The following is a 26,653-nucleotide window of genomic DNA, read 5'->3' on the forward strand; positions in this document are numbered from 1 at the left end:
AACTATCTCACTTCAGAGGGAGCTGTTTCTCACAATTTTTTTTAAACTACATATCAACCTCTCCCCATTACTCGTTACCAAGTAAGGTTTTATGCTAATAACTGTTTTGAGTAATTACCAATAGTGCCTTTAAGGATAATTGAGATAATTAAGGGAGAGATAACCAGTTTTGGTTTGGTACACGTTCAACCCACGTAAAATACATGACATTGACTGGTAGTATTTAAGAAATGTGGACTGAATTGCAACAGACATACAAATGCAAAGTGAGTCACTGAATTCTGATATATACTGCCTGTAGTCACATTAATAATGGACACTGCGATCATGACATTGCAACAGTTTATACTCCAAGGAAGTTACAACTGAGCTTCACACATCAAATCTGTCTTGAGATTTTCCAAAAAATTATCCTCAGTGATTGAAAACTGAAGCTGGCGGTACTAGAGAACAAGCAATAGACCGTTATCATGCTGCATCCATCTTGGTCATGTTCCTTGTATCCAATAATGATAATGAATGCTTTTAATTATTTTGCAATTAGGAACCAGACTATTTTGTTCTTCCAGCCTCGGTTTGGTAACATTGATATCAATGGGAGAAACTCAAGATGGCTGCACCGTGATAAAGGTCTATTGCCATCTATCCAATCAAGTAGGCCTATATGGGAGACAGTATATTTTGTCACTACATGAAGGTCTAAATTTAAATGTAGTTCTCTATCAGTTTCTGAACTGTCAGAATTTTGGTACTGGGGTTTCCAGAAAAAGCATGGGAAAATTACACCATTAAAGATTCTACTATGCCAGGGCCACATATTACCATGGATAAATTATGTGTTTCCTATGTTATGCAAAATTGTATCGAGCAATTTTTGGGAGAGTTTCTGTTGTTTTTTTTTTCAGGGAAAAATTGATTGTAACATTTAAAAAATAAAACCATTTCAACAATAATGTTAACGAACATGTATGAAACAACACAGTATGAAGTAATTTCAGTTTTGATGTATAAAAAAAAAAAAAAAAAAAATCAGGATAAATTGTCAAACCAAATGTTCTGTTAAAATAACCCTTCCTTCTCTGTATAATCAATTATAAGGATTTGGCGTAGAAAATACGAGTATTGGATGGCAAATGGCTTGAGATTCCTACAAAGGTTCAGCGTACAATTACCATGACTACCATTGACTACCATAGGAAACGTTCTACATTATACGTACACATTACTAGCATGACTTTAGTCAACATGATTTTTAACATACATTTTATACTCGTCACCAAAAGGTATTTTACGTTTACAGTATAGAAGTGATATATTTACAGACAGGACAGAGGATACAATAGCGTATTCAATCTCTCCAGTGGTACGGTTGAGAAGTTTTTTAAATTTTTATTTTTAAAAAATTGTTTTTTTTTTGGTTAACATAATTATGCAGCTGGTAAATTCACCATAGGTTGCATAAAATAAAAACATTTGTGTTTAGTAAATGTTATTTTTTAATAACAATAGAGAACAATGGAAGTCATGAATGCAGACGTAAGAGTCTACCTAAATCATTCCATGCTCAAATTATTTGATATAATATTATTATGTAATATGCTCTAATTATTCCTTTAAAAAATCAAAAACTCATAAGATATTCAATGTAAAATGAAAATAGTGTAAAATAAAGAATGCAAGTTAACTTCTCCAACTAATTTTAACTGGATATGTCTCTGACAAAATATTTAATATAAATTATATAACTCAGTACCATTTGACTTTTTACATCAGAAATATTTAAATATTTCTATCATTTCATTTTTATTTCATTTTTTTTTCATTTAATTTTTTTTTGGCTGTTGGGCATAATTGAGGCCTCCGAAAAAGACCAAACCGACAAGAAATACAAATCTTATCAAATTCATGTCTTCCAATAAAAAACCTCATGCCCAACATTTTTTTCTTCTTTAATTTATCATGACTATTAAGCTTACTATCAATCATTATATTAATCACTAAAATCATGTCAAAATTATTTCTCAAACTTCAGTTTGTAAATTCCAAAGTTCATAGTAAATAACAGTATTACACATTTTACACCAAACAGCGACTCCACCAGAAGTTTGCGACGTCATGATTTCCTAATGAAATCCTTTAACGAATCAATTTCAGTGCATCAAAGAGCGAGTAAAAAAAGAAATATTCAAGTTCATTTGAAATTACTCCATCGACTGACTCTAAAAACAGTGTCAAGTCAAACACTGTTTGGTATTTAGTGTAGATACAGTGACAGAATCTATTCTACGAATCTACGACTACGGCTATGAGTAAATAAAATCATGCAACGTCTAGCTTTGGACTATGAGCATATTCAGCAGCATACATTACTGTACACTGTATAGCTTTGGTCATTCTCCCATCACCCAAAGCTTCACTCATCCAAACAGAGCCTGTGGGAATTGCCATTTATTCCTTGAATGCAGAATGTCATATCTTAGCCTCTGAGTCAGTCTTTACCCAAGGTCTTGGCTGTAAATTCCCCAACCTCCCCATGGAAACAGAGGAATACAGCCAAGATGAGTAACAGTCTACTGGAAAACATCTGGTTGTGAGGTTTGTTTTTAAGTTATTGAAATTCAACGACACATGCAATGGGGAGAAATTGAGAATGACTTGGCTCAATAAGATTTGATTATGAAGCAGCCAAATTGTATCGAGTTTTGTAATCAGCTATTATGAAAGTAGATTTCTCACAGGAAATGTTTTGTTTTGAATACATTGACATCATACCATGTTGTTGTTTTTTTGTGACCCAAAGTGCAACTGTTACCACACAACCACAGGCAGAAAGATTATGAAATATGACTGCCACCATCTTGGTCTTGTTCCTTGTATCCAATAACAGTAAAGGATGCTAATATTTGTTGCACAAAAAGGAACCAGACTTTTTCTCCTTCCAGCCTTGGTTTGGCTTCATTGGTTTGAATGGGAAAAAATCAAGATGGTCGCTGATTAAGGTCCTATACAATGCATTGAAGCCAGGATTCTTTCTGCATTTCAATGAAATGGCAAAACCACAAACATACCATAAAAAAAAGGAAGTTAGTGCCCAGCAACCAGTGAGACTGAGAGGCTGTAAACAAGACAAGTGTTTGCTCTGTGCCCTACAAACCCCAAGAGCCTGTGACTTGTGAGATATTTTGGTCTTCATGTAGTGCACATACAGTGACCATATTGCTCAAGGGTATGCCATAGTGCACATGCATAGGTCATTAAAAAACCATTCAGTACCAGTGGTTGCATGGTTTTATATCAACACTAATCTTTTCAATAAAACCAACAATGATCCCAGTGTATTTTGTTTGCATACCAGTGAGTTTTAAGGTTTGGTTCCCCCTGATGTCAATACCAAAAGCGAAAGAGAAAAATTTCTGGTGACCTGACTGACCTCAGAGGTCCCCCTTTGCCACGCCTACATTTTTGAAAGTCCAATCAGCTCACAGTGTACAACAAATGAATACCACTAAGCCCCGCCTCTTGCATTCCATGCATAGTTGGTTGTCTACAATACAATGTTTGTAGGTGTTTCTCTCTCACACAGGGAAAGAATGGAAACCCTGGGAGCCTGGGTTTTTTATACCTAGACTGGGCGACCTTGCCTCTGGGGCAAATCCCACAGCCTAAAGGAAGGACCTACACTGCACCATAGAGTGACTACAGCACCATAACTTATTGCAAGGTTTCCCAAGCACAGTTTCAACTTGCATGCATGGCTGCCTCATCACAAAAAGAAATACCTGGCATTCTACAACCTTCAATGTTAGAAATTATTTTCCCACACTTCAAAGAGCCTTGCAAAGAAGCAAAAGTCTCTTTTAAAAGGTTGACCCCGGCCAGCTTTCAAGTCACTGTAGTGTAACTAAGGCCCCTCCAAGTACAAAAACAATCATGCAAATATAACTCCTTCCCTTCTAGGAAATTTTGGGCGACCATTGGGCGATAATCCATCATAAGCATCTAAGACAAAACACTCTTTTTTTTTTTACAGATCAATTTCTATTTTAAATGCTAAACATCAATTATCATACCCACTCAAGTACACACACCAGCTGCTTCTCAATTGAATAACCAGTACACGTCTTTAGTTTCCTTTAAATTCACAGACGAGTACGAGAATAACTGAAATAGACTCCCACCCCCTAATAGATATCCACCAAATCTACAGCTACACAGCACCATGTACATCAACAGTAAACATAAGGCCACTTGGAATAAAAATAATCTATAGAGTCTTGATCCAGTTGAGTAAAAAATAATCTGAACGGTGAGTTGTGGGTTGGAGTAACTTTAAACACCCAAACTATATTGAACGACAAGTTGTTAAAAGGTAAACTGTACAGCGGCTTAAATACCAATCGTCTTGAGATAGATTGCTGCATATGCTTTGTACAGTACATGATGCACATTTTTGTGTATGATACATAACATTTACACAACGATTGAAGTTTCATTTTTCTAAAAGTATGGGGTGGGGGGGGGGGGAGGTGCTGTCCGAGTTGCTGTTCAGAATTCCTCACCCATGTTCGCCTCCATTACTATTGCTGACTTTAAGTACATGCTTCATGCTCCATGCTGGCAAGTTGCTTTTTTTACATGCATCGCACGCTCAATTACAAGTTTGTACTTTTACCTCATACGAGTGTCACATAATAACAGCCCAATCTTACATTTTCAACGATTTGGAAGAGTAGAGATGGTAATGAAGCACACACGATCTCATTCCCATGAGCAACATTTTTAGTTAAGCAAGAGCACTTTTACAAGCGTGAATATTTATGACATTTTTAGAAAAACAGTAAACACTTTTGGCAAACTGACAACATTTTCCTTACATCACTGAAACCGTTCAAATAACACCCTTGTGGATGACAGCCAGAAGTGTGTCTGCATGTCTTTTGGTCACACTGCGTCCGATGCAGACAATACTTTTAGTCAGTTTTTCGTTTACATGTCAAAAATGTTTAAATGAAAGAATTGGACACACTATTTTTAAATCCTGACAAAAAACTGACTCACAAATACTTCTGCAAATGGGAAACGGTTGATCACCAACATACTATAGGGTGTAACATTATTGTTTACTTTCTTTAAAATTGTCTTGCGGATGACTATTACAGATGCATTATAGAAAAACAAGCAACATTGTCTTCGTGGGTATAAAGTTACCAACTGTATCCAAAAGCTTACTGGAGCAAAATCTGAGCTACACACATCTAAAGATCTAGGTCTAAAGATTCACATAGAATAAGGCAGTTCAGAAGATCATTGGTTTAACCCAAAATGCAGCAGACTTGGGGGTCGTTGTTGACTGGGGGGGGCTCTTTCTCATTACCATGGTAACAAGGCAGGTGAACAGGAAGTGTTACACACAAATACCTAAATCAACTTGCAATCATTGGCTAGGACCCACACATGGATACTACTGAACAAACCCATACGAGCACAGTCCCCATGATGAATATTCAGTGTACACAGTACACAAACCGCAGGGATCTAAAAGTGCCTTCCGCTCGACTACCCCCTGATGATAATGTCTTCAATGTGCAAGGAACATGAATAATTCCCCCCTCAACCCCCACTTCTTATTTCCCCAACCAAACGAGCACCCCGAGACACTGCAAGCCCCGGCAACAGTTGTCACAATATGTATTACACATTTGGAGTGTTGCTAGGCAACTGCACCGTTTCCAGGATAACTCTGATGAGATGTTTCCTCCGAGGGTTTTGAGATCGGCTTCTCGAGACGGAATGATATTAGTTTTCACTCCTGTAATTCATGGGGGCTACAAATGCCTCTCAACTGACAATGAGCTCCCTGCATGTCAGGGCGACATCATGGCCGCCACAAGCCACAGTCAAATAACGTTCATTTTGTTTTTAAAGAAGAATTTCAAGATAGTTTTTAATGATAAAGAACAAACATTTTTGTACAAAAGGAATAAACAAGTATGTTCAAAAAACAAAAATATAATAGACGCATATTTCATAGTAAAAGAAAACTAAATCTTTTTTTACAATTTGTACATTTTTTAGATTCACCAATATTTTTGACTTTTTTAAGACAGATTTGAAACATCTATTTTTTTATGTGCCTTTCACTGTACCTCCACCAAAGGTTTTTTTCTTCTTCATATATTTGATATATACTGTATATTTAATTAAATTGTTATAATTTTTTAGGTTTTCCGATAACATACGTACATGTACAAACACATGGTATAAATGATTCATATTACAGTACAGTTTTACAAGTGTCCCTTAACCTTTTTTTGCAGAGTTAGAGGAGGCCGCTGACATACATGCACATTGACACTCAAAGGGTTATTTCACCTCAAAACACTTCTTTAATGAAGAACAATTTTTTTAGGAGATTTTGCCTGCCATTTCATGAGACGTTGCCTGCCAAACTGTTGCTACTCTAGGCTCAGATCACGATTGGACAGCGTACTTGCCCAGAGCGCGACGAACAGCGTTCGGCGATACCTCGAGACGATTCTATTTAACTGAAGGATCCAAGCGACTTCTAGAATCCGAGGAAACATTTGATAGGGCAAGATCATCTGTGATGCAACAGGGTGGCGATGCTTTGACTGGCCAGGTACCTCTGGCCCCGGGAGCATCTTGGACGTCAAAGATGCCTTTTCATATGGAGTGCCAGGTGGTCAGATCTGGAGAAGCAACGATCGCAGCTATTGCACTTAAAAGGTTTGGCACCGGTGTGTTTGCGGTAGTGGCGAGTCAGCTCATCTGAACGGGCGAACCTCCATTCACAGCCTTCCCACGTACACTTGTATGGCTTCTCACCTGAGCAAAGAGACAAATCAGTGAGAATATAAGGCCGAGTAAAAAAAAAAAACATGTTTCACGTCCGGGTTTTTCAAAAAAAGGAGGAAGAGGGGCTTTTTATTTTTTATTTTTTATTTCAAGATGGCCGCCATTCTTTGTTAAAATGTCAAATATCCATTGTTTTTTCTACTGCTGAAATACACAAAACATAAATGAAACAATTTAGTCGAGGCATTCAGACAAGACATTCAGATTGTTTTTGCTGAGATCATTTAAAATAATCCTATGCCTAATGTTATGGATTTATTTGCAGGGTGTCAGAAAGAGAAGTCAAGTGAGACCCATTAATGTTAACCTTGGAGAGACATTTCCTTCCTATGATTATGTAGCTATGGTTACAGTGAAATTGGTTTCTAGGCAATTTACAATGTAAATGATTATCAATATCTACACATGTGTAGACCTACAAATGTATGTGCATATAGTCTTACAATTATATACATAGCCCGATGTACCATTAAGGTACTCAAGGCGCTCAAAGAAACAGGAACATTTTAAGACAGGTTTTTTAAAAGTTTTCAATTACGACACCAAGGGTTTTACAAGGTGCTATGGCGCAATTAATCTGCAGCCAATGCTAGAAACACCAGGGTAAACCGATTCTCTTTTAAAACAATAAGTGTATGCCTAACAGTCTTTACATACATCGTACATCAAACAACAAACAGGACCAGCACCTTAACATCCCAACCGAAGGACGAAGCAATAATGAGCGTTAGTGTCAAAAATATTTTAAAAGAAATATGAATCTTTCGAAGGCTTTACGTTACATGATAACCAGACACAGTTCTAGCAATGCTCTGGATGGTTCCAGTCTACAAACTCTCTCACCAGCACGGCCAGTATTTGCCAATAATGTTTGCATAAAAATATTCCTGCAAAAATAACACCATGGTGATCTGCTTCACTTGCACACTTTATGCAAATCACGTAGACAGTTAAATTTTACAAGGGTGTTTGTTTGATTCACCAAGAATAGCTTAATCCTAGAGTGATGCATTTGAACAAACAAGACATCTGAATGTAATGAAGTGTGCACAAAACTCACACAAATTACATTTGCACAAATTATGTTCAGACCCAGAGGCAAAACAAAACAACGCATGTCCCTGAATAAGTTTGACACAAGTAGCGTGTTTTCCTGTCAGAAACCATCAACAAATCTACGCAGAGCTATCCCTACGCAATGTCCAAGTTCATTCAACTTATGGTCCATCAAAGGTTTGGAGGGGGGGTGGGCATCAGCATCTTGACCTTGCCTCAGTTCTCTCTAGGATAACCTTGAGGACTGGGCAGACTTCCCACACATTACCTGTCACGGGAATTAGAACCCTACTGTGTGTTGGTAACCTGAGCTAGGCCGGACCAGGTCAACAATAAATGGGTCTCATCATATCCTAGATATGATGGGCTGCAGAGAGATGATGTTCCCCCCCTCTGGCACGCATCCCACGTTCAGCCAGGGTAAGGCCACCCTTTTACAAAAATCACTACAGGGATTTCGATCCAGCGCGCTGGAGATCATCTTGATTTAGCCATCATGATACGCTGTTATTCAAAACAACATTGCTTGTGGGGGAAACTAGTCTGGCGATACAAGCCTACACATGGAAAGTCTGTATTCGTGACTGCTTTTCTAAACACAGGGAACCAGACTTTGAAGATGGCATTTAATACATAGGCCTACGTGTACAGTATGTTTTCCCATCCTTACTCTATGGTTTTCCCAAACAGAACTGCCATTCTCATATTGTATTCTGTCTGGGTTGTGTTTGTTGACAAATGTTTACAAAACCAGACAAGTGGGTAGGGGGCGAGGGACTATCTCAGTTTCCTTGAAGGTTTCCTTCCCACACAGTTGGAAACCTTGCTAGAGAGGAAACCCAACATCTCTCTCTAATTGCAACTTGCTGGTGATTTGAATTTAAACTGGGAACCTCGGGATGCATTCAGGAATAATTACAGTGGATCGAGAGACACTTAGAGTTGACCTCCAAAGAGATGGTTAGTATTGACTCTGAGCAGACTAGAAAGCTGTAACTCACTGTTAATATGGACTCGTATATTATCAGGTCTGATACTTCACGGAGGTGCCAACGAAGATTGCCTCCATGCCCACTGGTGCCCTTAAAATGCTACAGTAGAAATTACAACTGACTCATAGGGTGCCCTTTACCTTGCCCTTTCACAAATGAAGCACACTGGCCTTTATTATTCTTTGAGGAAAGCGTTTAACATGGACACACTAAGAATAAATTCCCCGAATGACACTATTTCACTCTCTCTAAAATGTATTCTTATAACTAATGTCATGTTAACAGCGAAATTACTACGGTTCATTTGACCAGGAATGCAAAGTGCACTCTTCAAATCAAAGAAACTTTATGGTGCGTTAATCCGGAGGTCATTGGTTCAAGGCCTGCTCCAGGAACAAATGTTTTTGTTCAAACCCAAACTTATTTCAAAGAAACTTAGTAAATGAAGAAATAAGCTACACATTCTTGAAGTCACCCTAAAACCAGAAAAATGCCAGGGTTCACCCAATGCACACACTAGCCAAGCAGAAACCAATTCGATGTGACCTCGTTTCAGTTCACCATCCTTTGGCCAAACTTCAAAAACTTGGGTGCAGAATGCCCCACAGTTTAAAACAAAAACCTGGGGAGAAACCTGACTGAGAAAAGAATGTTGTGTTGTTTATTTGTATTAAAACAACCACCTAACTTGCATTTTTACAACCATATAACTTGTAAACTATGCCAATTGGATTTCAACATTATACATGGTGTTCCTTTGGGTAGGAACCTTGGTTTGTTTCTGATGCCCTACAAAGATTAAATTGTTATTGCAACATTTACAGTTGGAGGTCCAGACCAACCCAAACAATCCGCCCAGTTTTAATGCCTTGCATAGTTGGGTTGGGTGTGACTGCTTCAGGGGGTTCAAAGGCCGCCCATCTGGGCTCCCCAAATTAGATACCCTAATGGACTATGATAAATGGGTCTTGTGAACCCTTCTGGACATCTATTCACTACTTGTTTAAATCTGTGCCTCAGATGTCTTGGCCTTGAGGGATTTTGTTTGTTTGGTGAGGGTGAAGCTAAATAGAACTGTCACTGAGTTTGAATCATGATCCAAGATGAAAACAGTGGCCTGGAATTTAGGAGGTCCTTGGAGAGCATGACCACAGAGCAAGAACTGATCCAAGAACTGGGTCCTTGGCCAAAAAGAGCCAAGACTTGTCTTTTCTCGAGTTAGGGAGAAGATGGGCCTGGAATTTAGGAGGTCCAAGGAGAGCAAAAGGACCACAGAGCAGAACTGATCCAAGAACTGGGTCCTTGGGTGGATTTCAAAAAGAGCTGAGACTTGCCTTATCTTGAGTTAGGACGAAGATGGGCCTGTAGGAGGTCCTAGGAGAGCAGAAGGACCACAGAACAAGAACTGATCCAAGAACTGGGTCCTTGGGTGGATTTCAAAAAGGGCTGAGACTTATCTTGAGTTAGGACGAAAATGGGAGGAGTTACTCGTCCTACCTAAAGGACTAGCCTAAACATTTTATAACTCCTGCATGTAGGACTATAGTCCCATGAAATCTACGCCTGGAAAAAAGCTACCTACGATCCTGCTAGGAACATGAGAATTTGTGGAGCAAAGACGGCATATTATTCAGCCTCTTGACATTGTGAGGCCAGTGTGGAGATTGGAGACACATTTCTCAATGCAAATTGTCTTTCAAAGTCCAATTGAAACACGACCTACATTACTGATATTAAAAAATAATGAAGACAAACTCTTTGAAAGGTTACTATTATTAAAAACTTGAGTGGATTAAAATATTGCTGTCTACATTTAAAAGCCAATATTTTAGACACAGTCCCTGTGCGTCTAGCATGTGCAATTGTATTTTGGGTGCATGTTATTTTAGTGATATTTGGGCCATACATTCTTGCATTAAGAAGCTGTGTCACAAAGTCAATTTACATGTAATCAGTTCCAGGCAAAAGTGACCTTTCACAATTTAAAATTAATTTTTTATAGGCCAAGGCCCTATGAAAAAGTACAAAAAAAACACAGTTTCCAGTGCTTAGTAAAGTGTTTGTGTTTAAATCATATACAATGACCAAATTTTGGTTAAATAACAGTGGAGATGGTTTTGGCTAAGTTCCCTTTAAAAATGGGCACAGCATTTCCACTTAAGACTAAAATTTTTACTGTTCCCTTTCTCAATGGTTTGAGACATGTCATCAAACTAAAATCCCCTCAGCATGAGCAATAATAAACAACAACAACAAACACACCCCTTACTGTAAAATTGTTTGGGGTATCGGATGTTTTAATACCACAAAAAAAACAGTGTATCACTCATGATGATTAAATTTTGCAACAATCCATTTTCCACTATTTTTACGACTGTCTCTTTCCTCCTACATCACACCGTTCCATCAAGCAACATACATCCGGAAAAACACCCGAGATGCTCAATTCTAGAATTTCAAGAGTTTGACTTCTCGGGATACAAAGTGCGGGCATGTTTTTCGACTGACACCTGTTTTGACTATTGTACTAAATGCTTTTTGGATTACATTAAGTTTATAGTATCTGTATCAAGTACTGAGCCACAAGGGAAACTGAATGGGTAAATGTTTTTAAAAATAGTTTAGGGTTGAACAAGGAAGAATTTACTAGAGCGAGATTTGAACGTGCAATTGACGTAACAGCGCTCTACCAACTGAGCTATAATGTAGCCCTATGTGACCGCTAACATGCAGGGCTAGATACCTGTACACTGTAGCTCAGTTGGTAGAGCAAGTTGGCATACAACCAGGAGGTTGTTGGTTCAAATCCCACTCAAGTAAATTTGTCTTCGTTCAACAGCAAACTATAGAAAGACCTATACTAGTAAATGTAGGTCTAGGCCTATATACAATGCTGTTCTTTTTTATGATAGGCCGTGTCCGAAACGACGACTTCGACTACAGCTACGGCTAGATCAGCGCGTCTACCAGTGTTGAAGAATAGGCAGACGCGCGCGATCTAGCCGTAGCTGTAGCCGAAGTCGCCGTTTTCGGACACGGCCATATATGCACACAAATTATGGTACATGTACATGTAGGCTACATGTAGACCATACCTCTACCATGTACATACGTAGGCCTACATCATACGTGTACATGTTTTCTTTTTAAATACGATAATGTGCGAATCGCACAACAGGCATACATATTGTACATAGCATGCAGCTTTGTTTTAGGACACTACACACTTGTATGTCATCAAGTACACTACATGTGTTTGTATACAATGGCAATTGAAATTCAAGTATGATCGGGAAATACACAAACATCAACTTTGTGTGGCAACATTAAACCACGGTTGTACTTCCTTATTATAACAAGCTTATTTTCAACCCTAAGCGATTATAAATTGATACCATAACTTCCAATATTTTCCCCTTTTCGCTGGTGTATGTTATATTTGTACAGTGTAAATGATATGCAGTAATTTCAATACAGTGTTTGTATGGTCCGGCGATTACACATGTTCCCATAGAATAAGCCTGTCATATCGCATTCACAGGGGAGCAGCCAGACTCGCCATATTATGCAAATCAATATCTTGGCATGGTTCCAGCAGCCAGTGAGCACGCTGTCTGGGGCCTTGGAGCGGGGCCTCGTAGCGTGGCCGAGGCCCTGTGATTCATCCGTACAATCTCATGAATAATGCTAACGAGTCGTGCATACATAAAAACCTGAATCAATAGTATAAAGAATGGAATACAGCATAGGCCTAAATGTAAGACAATTGTATTTGATTATTGTTGTTTTTTTTGTTTTTTTCGTTTTGAAAGAGTGTTAAAATTATTAAAGTTTTCAAATAATAGTACTATTATGCAGTGACAATTGATATTTCCATGAACCTAACTCTCACTGCGCTCATTTTTAAAACTACAGTCTGCAGTTAAAATGTCACTCAATATTCAGTGCCTGCGACATTACACATATAAATCATTTCTTTAAATTGCAAATTTAAACCTGGACCCCCCCCCCCCACCAAAATGCAGGCATATGGCTATCCCAGATTTGACCTTGCCAAAGTGGCCGCCCTTGTTTAAAAAAATGTGTCAAATATTTTCCCTAGACCCCAAAATATCAAAAGTAGTATACACAAATTTAACTGAATGCTCCTTAATTGCTTAACTCTGATGCAGTGTGTGTATAGTTTGTTCATTTTTCATTGCCACTGGTTGGTTGAAAGAATACAGGAAAGAGGAAATCAGATCATGTGCATGAAGGTACATCAAAGGATCCCGACAACATAGGCCGACATGAATTGCAGCATTAAAATGGGTCAGCGTTGATCAAAGGATTAAACCAAGGTGATGTTTTATGAGTGCATGATGATTCACGATTGCTCTAATGAGTCAAGGAATAGACACTGTGTATAGGCACTGAAAGAAAATCAATCACATGCAATTTGCATCTCATTTTAAGAAAATATCAAGGAGAAATTTTTGAAATATTATAATAACTTATAAATACAGACAGTCTGTCTGCATTGTAATATTATAAAACTGTGATTATGCCTGAGAAAATATCTTTACAATATTTCTGGAATAGAAAAAGGTCTGAGCATGTGTAGACGTGTGAAGATAGTAAGCCCCGCCGTTATGAATGGCGAACCTGGATTGCTAATGGCGTATCTGCAGCTGCATACAATGCATCATTGATTGTTGTTAATCAACTTTCCATTGTTAGCCAAGCATGCATTCATTGTATGCCATCTGATAGTCTTTGATGATATGTGAACATTAATGACTCAACCACATTGGCAACATTGAATCGTGAACAACCTGACCCAATTCTGTCTTGAAGAATGAGCGCAATATGACACACCAATCGATAAGACATAAAAAATCTCCCAATATGTCTTCAATTATTTATTTATTTTTATCCGGGGAACTATTTCATTTGGCAATTTTGCATTATAGTAAAATATTTTAACTGAACAGATTCTGTGCACTGTGAATGCAAATACTGTGTAGCAAATGATGATTTTTGAGAAGCAACTGACACATTTTGCGTAGCACTTTGTCTGCTATTACAAGGGTCGTTCACTGTAGATAAATATTATTTCAAATAATAAATGATAGAATTCACTTCAACGAAATACTTTTTGTTGATATAAAGCAGTGTGCATTGTCCAAGCAAAGTGGCTTACTTATCATGACTCAGCTTTAGTCCAACATTATTTTTGGTACGTAATTATTCATAACAATAAAAGATCAGATTCATTTCAACTGAAATATTTCTGTCAAAGCAGTGTACAGTGTCCGAAGTGGCTTAATTATGACTCAACCCAACTCAAGAGAGCTGTTTATTCTTGCAACAAATGGAAAGGTCACCTCTCGACACAACCTCTATGTCTACAGTCGTCTGGTTGCTAAGCACTTGAGTCATGTGATCTCATTTCGTCCTTTCATGACTGCAGCCAATATACAGTTAAGAGCTCTGCACATTGATACTGCAGTGTTTAGGGACAGTGCTCATGTGATATGGAAAAATAATATTAAAAACGTCAGCGGTGAATATTGTCCCACAACCTGTCTATACAGGCCAGACACCCATACTACACATAGCTTCTATAGACACCATCTGTTAGCATTAGGATAGTATCTCTTCAACTGTAACAGTCCTCTTCATATGTAAATTATCAGGATATCAAAGGTGTGTATTTCTCCAGGGTTCAGAGTTTTTTTAAGGCTAATATTTTTTTAATGGGTGAAAAAAAAAAAAAAAAAAATATCCAGACCAATTATTAACAGATGATTAAACTTGAACATGCAGTAATCTACTCCTACAATGTACAATAGTATGAATTAAAACCCACTTTGCTATTATTTAAAATGGAATTTAATGTTGATGATTTTTTGCCGTCCCATTTATCTGTAATAACATTGTAGAGTGTATGACAAATGATTTCAGGTTTTGTTTATCGTTGTTTTGTGCCATTCTTGTAGTGTGTTTATTTAAAATGCCCAAATCAATATTTATAAGCACTAGTGATTTGTAGGCCCTTCATTCCTTGACTTTGACAAACAGAACTGTTTCTTATGGAGGAATAGTACTGGTACCCGATGTAAGATTTTTATATCATAAACAAATTATAATATTCAGAATTTATTTTCTGGCTCTGTAGTCCTTAAAGACAGTGGACACTATTGGTAATTGTCAAAGACCAGTCTTCTCACTTGGGTGTATCTCAACATATATGCATGAAATAACAAACCTGTAAAAATTTGAGCTCAATTGGTCGTCGGAGTTGCGAGATAATAATGAAAGAAAAAACACCCTTGTCACACGAAGTTGTGTGTGCGTTTAGATGGTTGATTTCGAGACCTCAAGTTCTAAACTTGAGGTCTCGAAATCAAATTCGTGGACAATTATTTCTTTATTGGAAAACTACGTCACTTCAGAGAAAGCCGTTTCTCACAATGTTTTATACTATCAACCTCTCCCCATTACTCGTTACCAAGTGAGGTTTTATGCTGATAATTATTTTGAGTAATTACCAATAGTATCCACTGCCTTTAAAGGGGCATATTGGCTGCTTCAATTTTCTCAAAATGTTGTAGTTTGGAATTGCTTCTCTAATCCCATTCTACAGATGTTCTTACACCACCCTCCGTGTTTTGTAATTTTTTTTTTTTAGTGAGGAGTGATTAAAAAAACCCATAAATTTGCCTATGAAAAACAACCAGTGGAAAATAGTGCGGTGTGACATTTTGAGTTATTTTTCTTCAAAATAGTGGATCGTGTTCTGCCATGAAAGTACACAAACACTACACAGTTTAAGAGATAAAAGAAACCATTAATCTACTTTTAAAATATCTTTCCAACAATATTCATTTTGAAACAGACACTATTTGTTTTTAAATAAAGCCTGAGGCACCCATTTCAAAAGCAACAGTAACATGCCCCTTTAAAATCTTATTGTCAACAACATTTAATACCTTAGTATTTTACAATATGCGAAGAGAAAAAAGGGCGCCGCTTAACACTAAATAAATTATGTTTCATCCATCTAGGCCTGAACATGTCACATTCAGGTTTTTTTTAAGTGACATGGTTTCCCACTCTAATCAAAATTCACAGCAACGAAGTCGTAAATTCCACACCAATATCAATTGTACATGTACCCACCACTAGTCTTTTTTGTTTAATTCATGATGCAATAACCTCTGGTACAAATGTACATGTTCAACTCGTTCTTTCTATCAACGCTCAAACTCTTCTGTGCTTGGCAAACATAGACCCAGTATTTGGAAAGGCTTTAAGGATTAACTTGCACAATGAGTAACAGGGTAAATATTTGTCTAAAAATAGACAGTACATTCACAAAATGACTTCTGACCCCTTAGAACCTTGACACATTTAAATCTATCAGAGGCAAAGATTATGTCTGGGAATTGTTTTCTTTTCAGACAGCCTTTGATTGTGTAACAAATATCAGAACATTATTTCATTTGATTGGTTAGTAATATTTGAAGACCTAATATTCTTGAAAATAATTAGACGTGTACAAACATTCTTTGGAAACAATCTTGCTTTTTGGGGTATATTGCTAGTTAAAAGATATTTGACAGCGCTGGTAATTTCCATCACAAGTATAAGTGATTCCATTTACATGCAATAAACTTATTAATTGTACTCAAAACCAATACCAATGCATCCATAAGACACCTGCAGTGCATCCATAAGTCACCTGCAAAGCATCAAATATGCAAAGCGCCAAATCCACCTCGCTCATAATTGTCTGTATAGCAATCCATTTAAAAAAGATGCACAGCGAGAAGTCGTCTGCATCCCGGCTTAAAAATGCAATTTAGGCTACAGGTTTTATAATGACCATACATTCTACATGTACATGGTTGATTGATCAGCGAGCCACATTGTTAAAATATCATGGGATTACTTGTCAAGTTATATGAATTTATAAAATTGCATGGCTCTGTCCAGCAGCTTCTGTGGTCAATAAAAATACAATAAAATTTCCACAGATTTTGGTGTTTTTGCTCAACCGTAAGCAATACATATTTTTGTCTTTTTTATTTTAAGATAATGGCCAGGCAATTTAAGAACAAAGAAACGACAAACAATTTAGTCAGTTAAAACAGAAGTGTGGTACATTGTTTTCCGCGTGTACATGAACACCAGGCAGGGTGGATATGTGTGCATTAGGCCTATAAGCTTGGGCGATATCACGATATTATCGAATATCGCGATATTAATTTGGAAATGATTTCGATATCGGATTGATTTGGTTTTAATCGAAATATCGATATATCGCGATATATCGTGATAATCGCGATATATCGCAATATCGATTAAATATCGCGCTGTATTTGCTAGCTGAGACATCTTGCACCCCATAGGTTTGGAGTAAAAGCAGAAGAATAGGTCATTAGAACACCTCTCTTAAGCTATGACTGTCTCTTCTACAACTTTCACTTGGAGTTTGAAGACCGATGATGTCAAATTTCATTAATCGCGATTATATCGAATATCGCGATATATTGTCGGCGATATATTGCGAATAAAATAAATCGATATCGCCCAAGCTTAGTGCATTACAAGTCTTTTTTATTATTATTTTGTAATGTGAATGTCAATCAATTGAAATTGGTAAAATGTATGTAGTGTAAAAAAAAATTATTTATCATTTAAACGTTTCCTTAAAATGTCTACAATTCCAGGTCAGATTATAAAATAAAAGTAAAAGGCAACTTCAAAAGTTCTCCACGAGCTTCCCTTAAGGTTTAACTTCAGTAGCAATACATCCACTTGACCAAATATAGAACATGAGTTAATTTCAGCCGCACTTGGCAACAATCCAAGCAGAAATGTAAAAAGGTAATGTACCCGCGCTAGCAGGCTAGTCGGCGAACATGTTCTGGAGAGAGTTCTAGCGAGCTCTGGGTTTCATAATGCGAGAGCTAATTTAAAGGCACTGGACACCGGTGTTAGTTGTCAAAGACCAGTAATCTTATTTGACTTATCCCAGCATACATGTAATGCATAAAATAAAAAACCTGTGAGTTTGCAAATGCAAGAAGAGAATAATAAAAGAAAAAACACCATTGTTGCATTACTTTCTATGCTTTCAAATGCATAATAAAAGGCTTTGAACAGCTAAAGTCTGTTTTTATCAATGAGTGACAAAATTACCTCTTTCTCAAAAAACTTTCTTCAGAGGGAGCCATTTCTCACAATAGTTTATACTACCAACAGCTCCCCATTGCTCGTTACCAAGTAAGTTTTTGTACTAACAATTATTTTGAGTAGTTGCCAATAGTGTCCAGTGCCTTTAAGACACTACTACTACTACGAACAGACAGACCGCACTATTCTACTGTGACGTGATGTCTAGACGAGAGTGTCTCGGGTACAGTGTCTTCTTCTTCTTCATCCTCCTTGCTGGAGAGTCTACCATCTTAGAGAGGTTGCCGAAAGGGCAGGGAGTCAAAATTAACACCCTGGAGAAGTAGGCCAATCTTATTGAGATTTTTATTCAAATGACGATAGTGGCTTGCATTCTGAGATGCAATTAAGAAAATGTACATTTTGTTATCTCGCTGATCAATGGCACTTATTGGTGGCCGTTTTCATGATTTAATTATACTGTAGATTTATAAGGTTTATTATTTGGGTGAATTTTGTGATTAATTTTAAATTTTGTTTTTAAATTATTCATTTGTATACTATCCGCGCCTACACTCACTATTGCTATTGTACAGTAACATCTTGAATTTATTTTACTGAAAAGAACTGTAAAAGGGATTATGGCGCTTTTCATATTGTTGAATTAAGTTTATATTTGGCTTGTACGTATATCTTAAAAAACAATGCTGTCAGATACTGGTTACTTGATGTTATGTCACTTGCGTCATTAATGTATCGTGTCCATAGCTACATAGTGGGCCCTGCTTAGTAACCTCCAGGCCTTACAGCTAACTTTGGCTTGCAGTATGTTCAGATACAGAATTTAAGAGGAAGGAAATGCAGTACTGAGGAAATGATCAAGTATAAATTTAACACTACAAAGATGTAGGCTGATGGATCAGAATTCAATGTGAAAGCCATGAATTACTACTCCTTAATGATTTAACGGATAGCTGTTGAACAAATCAGCTGAAGAATCACACAAAGTAGTTTATCAATCAGTGAGACCCAGGAATTCTTCATCCATATGTGATGTACATGTACCAAGGACGATGCATGTTTCTGTCCATAATGAAGATATACTAGGCCTATATAACCTGAACCAGGATGCGCATTCTTGACATAGTTGTATTACACTGTGAACTGCAGTAGGCCTCTTTGTATTACACACCCCTACATGTTTACGGCCACTTCAAGTTCAACTTCCACACGCTATAAAACAACTCCTACACAAGACTACTACATGTACAAGTACATACTTCCTGCAAATTCGAATGCGGTACAAATTTTGACGTCACACGTTCGCAACAAATAATTCGCATGCTAATTTTGAATGCAAGAATCAAAATTTAAGCATGTGTCACAATTTTTACAGAGATTCATAGTCTACAGACTGCAGTGTTGGGTGTTGGGTTTGTCAGGTTTTGAGTTTTGTTTGTACATGTAGCTTTTGATGTCCAACTCCATTGAAACTAATTAATTCACTTTTTCAATAACTACCAATCCTGTTGGCTATATCAGGCAGACCTACTTTGTCTTTAATTAAGGTTTCGTACTTGAAGAATTAAGAAAGACCTCATCAAAGAGAAAAATTACACCGTGTAATTCATTCACAGTCCATTCAAATTGAACTAGGAAGCAACTTGGGTTTCCAGGGTCACAGCGTTACAAGGTCTCAATTTGTAAATTAAGAAACCTATCTTGTTTCTTTAAGATTTGAGATGATCCCTTGCTCCCATCTGCTACATCATTGCTCAGACATGTCTGAGATGGTTTACCCATCGGTACCGCTTTACTCATCAATGACACATCTTTCAATAAACCTTGTACATCTAGTAGTCATCGCTGTCTTTAATTAAATCAGATTTTTTTTCTTCTTCTTCAAAGCCATGGCGTGCGAAGGTAGTCGTGCTGACGATGACTGCCTTGGGAGAGGGAATTGATTGGACCAATCGGATGACCTGGCTAACTGATATGCAAATGAGGAGGTCATGATCATTTCGGTTGAGTAGATCTCATTTGAGATGCATCGTGAGGGATGCATAGCGTAGATAAAAACCACAGTAAATTTAAACAGATGTATTATTGACGCTAAATAGTTTATGTGGTATCATTTTGAAAGTATGATTAAAAATACAACTGTCCTTTTAAGCTCTTCAGTGGCTTCGAGAAATAATTTCAGCCAAGTATTTTATTGACACTAAATATATGTAATACCAATGTGAAAAAAATAAAATCATCCTTTTAAAGCTCAGGTGGCTTCAAACAAATATTTCACCCCCAAAACGACAAACTATGTTCGAACTCTCCAAATCATCCACATCAAGCACATTTCTGATCCTTAAGTCACACCAACGACAATCGTACCCCAATGACACGTAAACCCTCCACCCCTTCCATCTAATGTTGAATGTTATTCTTAGCATCAGTCTTGTTTGTTCATGATGCTACCCCCACTTCACCATGTGGCCTATTCAAGCTTAAATACACCCCAAATCCCTCTAGAATCAATACCTGGATTTGACCTACTCAATGTACATCCATCTCAAGGAGGCGCCATGGGTTAATCCCCTCCACCCCCTAATCCTTCCTCCTGGATAAAATCAATGGTAACTCTCAGTGTCCATTCTTTGTAAAATCAAAACAACTCATTGGCTCCTGTTCTCCTCCCACTGGTAGGACCTTTATGAGATGGTTCAGAGAAAAAGGAGACACAGATCTATGGTTGAATCAACCCTAACAGAGCCAAGAACACCTCTTCATCTATTCCCTCCCTAATCCACACCCAACACTGTATGTTTTAAGTAGGATTTGAAACTTTGCATGGTGGAAGTAAGATATAGAAAAGTTTGCGGTAACACCATGTAATAACAATCTCTAAATGAGTTGGGGTGGTTCTGAAAAGAACCGTTGGATTCATTGTTATTACATGGTGTTACCGCAAACTTTTTTATAACTGTATGTTTTGTAGCTCCTCCCGACAATCAAATTGGCAATTAAACCAGCAAATAAATTGGCCTCACTATGCATTCAGCACTGGGACAAAGATGCCCCCCCCCTACAGTTAAGTTAGAGTCAAAATCAATGCAATGGACCAAGACAGGATTAACTTCACAGTGGATGAAATCAAATACTCAGGGAAGAAAACATTCTCCAACAGCTTCACAAAACACAATAGAAATGTTCAGCCTGCACCAGATTCAATCACAAGGCCTGATTAAATACAGTCTTGAAAGGGCAAGACAATTTAGTTTCTTGGTAAAGGGCACTTGGGGAATAGATCTCTAGCATTACAAAGGGCACCAAGGCAATGACCAGAGACACGAAGGTAATTGCCTCCATGATGTATTTATAGGATTTCAATTGCCAATAGTATCTCTGTAGGCCTACATTCCCAAATCTTTCTAATTGCCAAAGTCAAGGATTAAAAAAAGGACATGGAGAGTCAAAACAACAAGTGTTTATGCCCAATCTTACCCAAGTCCCATCAACTTGGTGTTTAGTGACATGAGAAGAGCAAGAGAAGATTTGGGCTAGTGTTAGCACAGTATTCTACCAATGGTTTTCTATTTCATTACTTTAACTTCTTGGATGGAAATGCATACTGCCTACTGAATGAATCCCAGGCGTTGAGCTAACCCACATAGCACCCACAGCAATTGTTACGGTGCCCTTTTGCCGTGGTGCCCTCTCCAAAGTTTTAAAGCAAACTTACATTTCCCCCATACTATAAGTGCCCTTACCAGAGGAAAATTGTTGTGCCATTTCAATCAAGAGCAAAGTCCAAGGCCATGAGTCTACATAAAGGACACAATGATTAGGCTCATCTGAAATTGTGTGATTGAGCAATAATCATATGGAAACTGATAATAAGTCATTTGAACTTTGTTTTCTCTGAAATGAGAAGTGGGTCAGAACAACTTCCTGGTGATAAGGTTTTTTTTTTACAACACATTGTGTAAAGAAATTACTAGCCGTAACAACAGAAAGGTACACTGCCATTGAAGGCTTCGGTTCATTGATGTTTCAGTACATTGAGGTGTTGGTTCTATAGAAAATACTTTCAATTTAAACATTCGAAAGAATTATTCAAAAAAATTCCTCAATGAAAAAAAATATATCACCCCTCCTTGCGATTAAAATATTGCCAAGCCCATAATTATTGTGGACCTTCAAGATTAAAAAGCATTAATATTGCATTAAGATATCAAATCGTGTGCTCAAAAATTAATTAAAATCATATTAAAAACCATACACCATTTTTTTCTAGGATGTTTTTTTCAAATCAATGTGCAGTGAAAAGTGACAAAAGAGTTGCTACAGACAACACCAAGGAAGAAATGGAAAGACATTCGCTTCCTAAAAATATTGTTTCCTTCTATTCAATTCAATCGAAGATAATTCAGGAAGTCCGATTTAAACAGGATTCTATAACTGAAAACCCTTTAGGCCACAATAGTTTATTATTAAGCTCACTGATGTATGCAAATCAACCTGGATCAATTCTAAAGGTTCTTCTTTTATAGAAAGCAAGCAGGCTTAAAATCCTGTCAGGTATGCCTTGGCTGGAGTGGTTTACTCTGAGGATTAGCAAACATCTAAGCCACTTGAGTTGCTATTCTAATAAGCGCAGTTATGTTTGAATTTATATTTATAGCAATGGGGTATGAACTCAATCATGGTATGTAAACTGTACACATCCAGCATTATAAGTAAAGCTGGTATTAATGCCTGCTAGGAGTGCTAGTGTCAAGTGGCTGTCCTGCTGCAGACAAATGACATGGGCAGGATTTGCATATTGCATGCAGGCTGTGTTGTGCACACTAAAGCATTCATTAGTAGAACGTACATGAACAGGGTATCTTCCATCAATTTTATGAAATAGGATGGATAGAGTAGGTTATGATGTCCAAAATTAGATTTAATGACTGTTTGGTATAGAATAAAATTGTCATGGATTAATCATATTAATTTAAATTATTTTCAAATTGTTGTAAAAATTGTTTTTCCTCCATGCTATAACATGTCATGAATTACACACTTAAATGCACAATAATTAAAAAAACATAACAACTTGGAGAAAAAAGGAAAACACAGAAAAGAAGTAATGTAGATTTGGAGGAGGTTAGACTAGGAATGAAAACTGAGAAAATGCAGTCTGCCAATAAAAAAATTCTTGAAAGTTCAGAACAAGGAAGGTAGGCCCAATGGGTTAAGTTCAGACTACTAAGAAAAAGTAAACACCAACCTAAGCTGTAGGTTCCGTGTGAACTAGGAATGGTAGTAGAAACCCTTATCGTGGGTTAACCCTTGTGTTTCCATGTGCTTCTGGTTCACATAGCAACTACCCTTATTTAGGTTTGTTCGGTAATGCAAGCTACAATGATTTAGTTGACTTTTGATTTCTGAATGACGCATCCTTTGTTTCATTATAATAGTTTTTAAATAATTTTATTAAATACTAACCTGTGTGTGTTCTCTGATGGGCTTTCAAGTGTGAACTTTTTGTATACACTTTCCTACAACCAGTGAATTGACACTTATGGATTCGACGTTTGCTGTCGGGTGACTCCGCTCGTTTACCTATGGACCGGGCCGGGTTCACACTCCGAACCCGCACAGTTGTCCTGTCCACAATAGTACCGTTACTATGCACCATGCTGACGGCAACCAACTGGTTCATAGGTACAGTCACTGGCATCATTCGTGCAATCTCCGGGGAAGAGGGCGGTGTTAACGTAACGGTACTGACTTTTGCTTTAAATTCGGCCCTGAACGGATCACAAGTTACTGTCGAGGTCGGTGACGGTGAAAGTTCACCAGAGCTGTCCCATGATGCACCACTGGAGCTAGATAGACTCATCGTGTCTATGTCGAAGCGACTATCGTTGCTCTCACTGTCCGATAGACTTAGTAGTGTCTCTACCTCCTTTTCTCGGATGACCTGTTGACACGAGAGGATGAATTTGTTCCAAGGATTCTCGGGTTCTTTGATCTTCTTGTCTTGTGTTTGGCAAGGCTCGGCTTTTAGGTACCGTTCCATCTCCAGACAGTTCTGAAAGTGAAAGTTCACAGAGGAAAATAAGTCAAAGGAATTCAATTTGTTTAAACAGTTTTTGGTTACATGGTTAAGGCACAGAGTACATCAGATTCGTATTCTGGCAGCCACGTCATCAAAATGTAGGTTCCCATCCATGCTGTGCCTTTTTATGTCATTAGTATCCTTGTGCGATACACTTCACCATAATTGGCTTCCCTTCACCCAGATGAATTGTTGTGGCGGGATATTATAGGCCTGTGTATGCTTCATTTTTGAAAGGGTCAAGGGCACTGAAACCAGTTGCAACTTGCTGAATGGCACCCTAAGAAGAAAATTGTAAATTGCATTTCAAGGGCACCAACGCAAGGACCATGGGGCACGGAGGCAAGCGCCTTTGTTGCCTCAATGAAGTATCAGACCTGATGTTATTTCTCAAGAAACCCTTTAAGCACTTATATCCAAGAGTTGGGCGATGAAGACACAAAGTAGGAAAAGTTGAAGGAAAGTTTTCTATCCATTTCAAGCGATATGACAGACCTTGACAAACTTAATGAATTATGCATTTTTTTAAGCAGCATGAATAATTCATATTTTTCATCTGAGATTCTGAAATGTACACCCACTCTGCCTGATTGAGGTGGAATTAAAATCGGTGATTATTTTCAACTAAATGGCCTTGACGTCAGCAGATTAAAAAATAAAAGTACACAGTTATATGTATGCCCTTGATGCTTACACAAATCCCAGAACACCAATAACCAATCTACCAACCAATGAACTAACCCACACAAATTCCTGTCTTTATCAGAATTAAAATGGAAAAAAAATTCAGCCTGTGCAACGATGCTTGTCCATTTGTAACAGAGGAAAGAATGACTTTCATATCCACAATACTAGAAACTGGAGTAATCCTGTCCCATATGCCACCCCCTGACCCTGTAGTTACACACCCTTGGGCCTGGGGAAAAGGAAACCATTCAGAAGCTAACAGGTAAATTCCATGAGTGACTATTATACAGTGATCAATTATAAAAGTATAGTCAACTTTGAGAAGTTTGTAGCCCCACATTTTGCAACTTGCCTATGATACAAAGTTTGTTTTTCACTTCCATGCAAGAATGACATTTTTAAATGTCCTGATAGTTCTGTTAAAAATGTACCCCAAGGGAAAAAGTATTCAACTATTTCAGAAGTAGGTTATTTAACTTTAAAAATATGATATTATATTAATATTATTACTTTATTGGAGCCTGGGGAGGATGGAAGCAAGCAGCCACAGGGGAGGTAGAACTGTGTCATCAATACGAAGATTAAATATTGCAAAACTTAAAACCAGGACAAAAAACAACCATGGGTCAACTAAACAACATAAACAAACCTAATGTTACCCCGAAAGAAAAACATCACATACATAAAATACAAGTTAATAAAAAACAAGAATTTAATGAGACCCTTCAATAACATCTGACCTGTTTTCCACATCAAACAGAATTCACCAGGGAGGCCTCAACCAGCAAATTGTTTTATGTACATGATACAGGCCTCGTTAAAAAATATTTATTTTCTTCTGCAACTGATGCATTTTTTTGTTGACATTTTGAGTTAGCCGAGCTTTACCAGGGAAATCAGTCACGAGAATGAATTTTTTTTTACAGTCAATGCATTGAATGAGCCCTGGTACACTATTCTGCTTTTAAAATTTCAAAACAATTTGTCACCAATTTAAGGCCGTATCTGCATTAACGGCCACAGCTTTGGCTACATCTGTTGCTAAGGACGCCCTGTATCAACACATAATGACAAGATGCTCTAGCCATAGAACTTTATCATACTGCCTCCATCTTTGTCATGCACCTTGTATTGAATAACAATTTAATGAATGCTAAATGATCATTTTGCAAATAGGAACCCGACTATTTTATTCTTCCAGCCTCGGTTGGTTGGTAATATTGATATCAATGGGAAAAATTCAAGATGGCTGCACCATGATAAAGGTCTATACCTGAGACTTGAAGCACAAAGTAGTTTGTACTTTTTATAAGTTTGAAGTTTCCAAACGAATCAGAATTATCCAGACCAATAGAGTGATTGTATCCCAACAGCACTCCCAAAAAATAATCAATTCAGTGGATTTAATCATAGAAAAAGGTCCTTTCTCTATGGTTTAATAAGTAAATGCTGTATTCACTGAACTGTGAACCATGATGACATCAAAGGGCATCTTAATCATCAGCCCTGTTGTCCCATGGGTGTCCAAAATGAAGGTGTGTAGGTAGTCAGAGGCTTGTTGAGTTGATTATCAATGGCAGGTCAAGGGCAAATTCAACAAAAAAAAGCCGCAGGAATTTTCACCCGTAAGTGTCATGGTGTGGTTTAATTCTAGGTAAAACTACACAATATTATTGGGGACCTTAACCCCCATCACAGGGCCGGAAGAGAACACTTCCTTTTTAGCAAAGCAGACACCTTAAAGGAGGACATTGACGCACTGGAGATCTTGTCTGCT

At 37.6% G+C, this 26,653-nt stretch overlaps 1 protein-coding gene across 1 annotated transcript in view; it reads right to left on the reverse strand.

Moving 5' to 3' along the window:
• Positions 1-1,811: 1,811 nt before the first annotated feature.
• Positions 1,812-26,653, reverse strand: part of LOC117291252 (Krueppel-like factor 6) — a 41,184-nt gene continuing 16,342 nt past the window's right edge. The window contains exons 2-3 of the mRNA XM_033772875.1: positions 23,574-24,162; positions 1,812-6,846 (exon numbers count right to left, since the gene is read on the reverse strand). Coding sequence (XP_033628766.1) covers positions 6,671-6,846; positions 23,574-24,162 — 765 coding nt within the window. The 3' untranslated portion in view covers positions 1,812-6,670. The remainder of the gene's footprint in view (positions 6,847-23,573; positions 24,163-26,653) is intronic.

This window comes from Asterias rubens, chromosome 6, assembly GCF_902459465.1.
Source record: "Asterias rubens chromosome 6, eAstRub1.3, whole genome shotgun sequence".
Lineage (NCBI taxonomy): Eukaryota > Metazoa > Echinodermata > Asteroidea > Forcipulatida > Asteriidae > Asterias > Asterias rubens.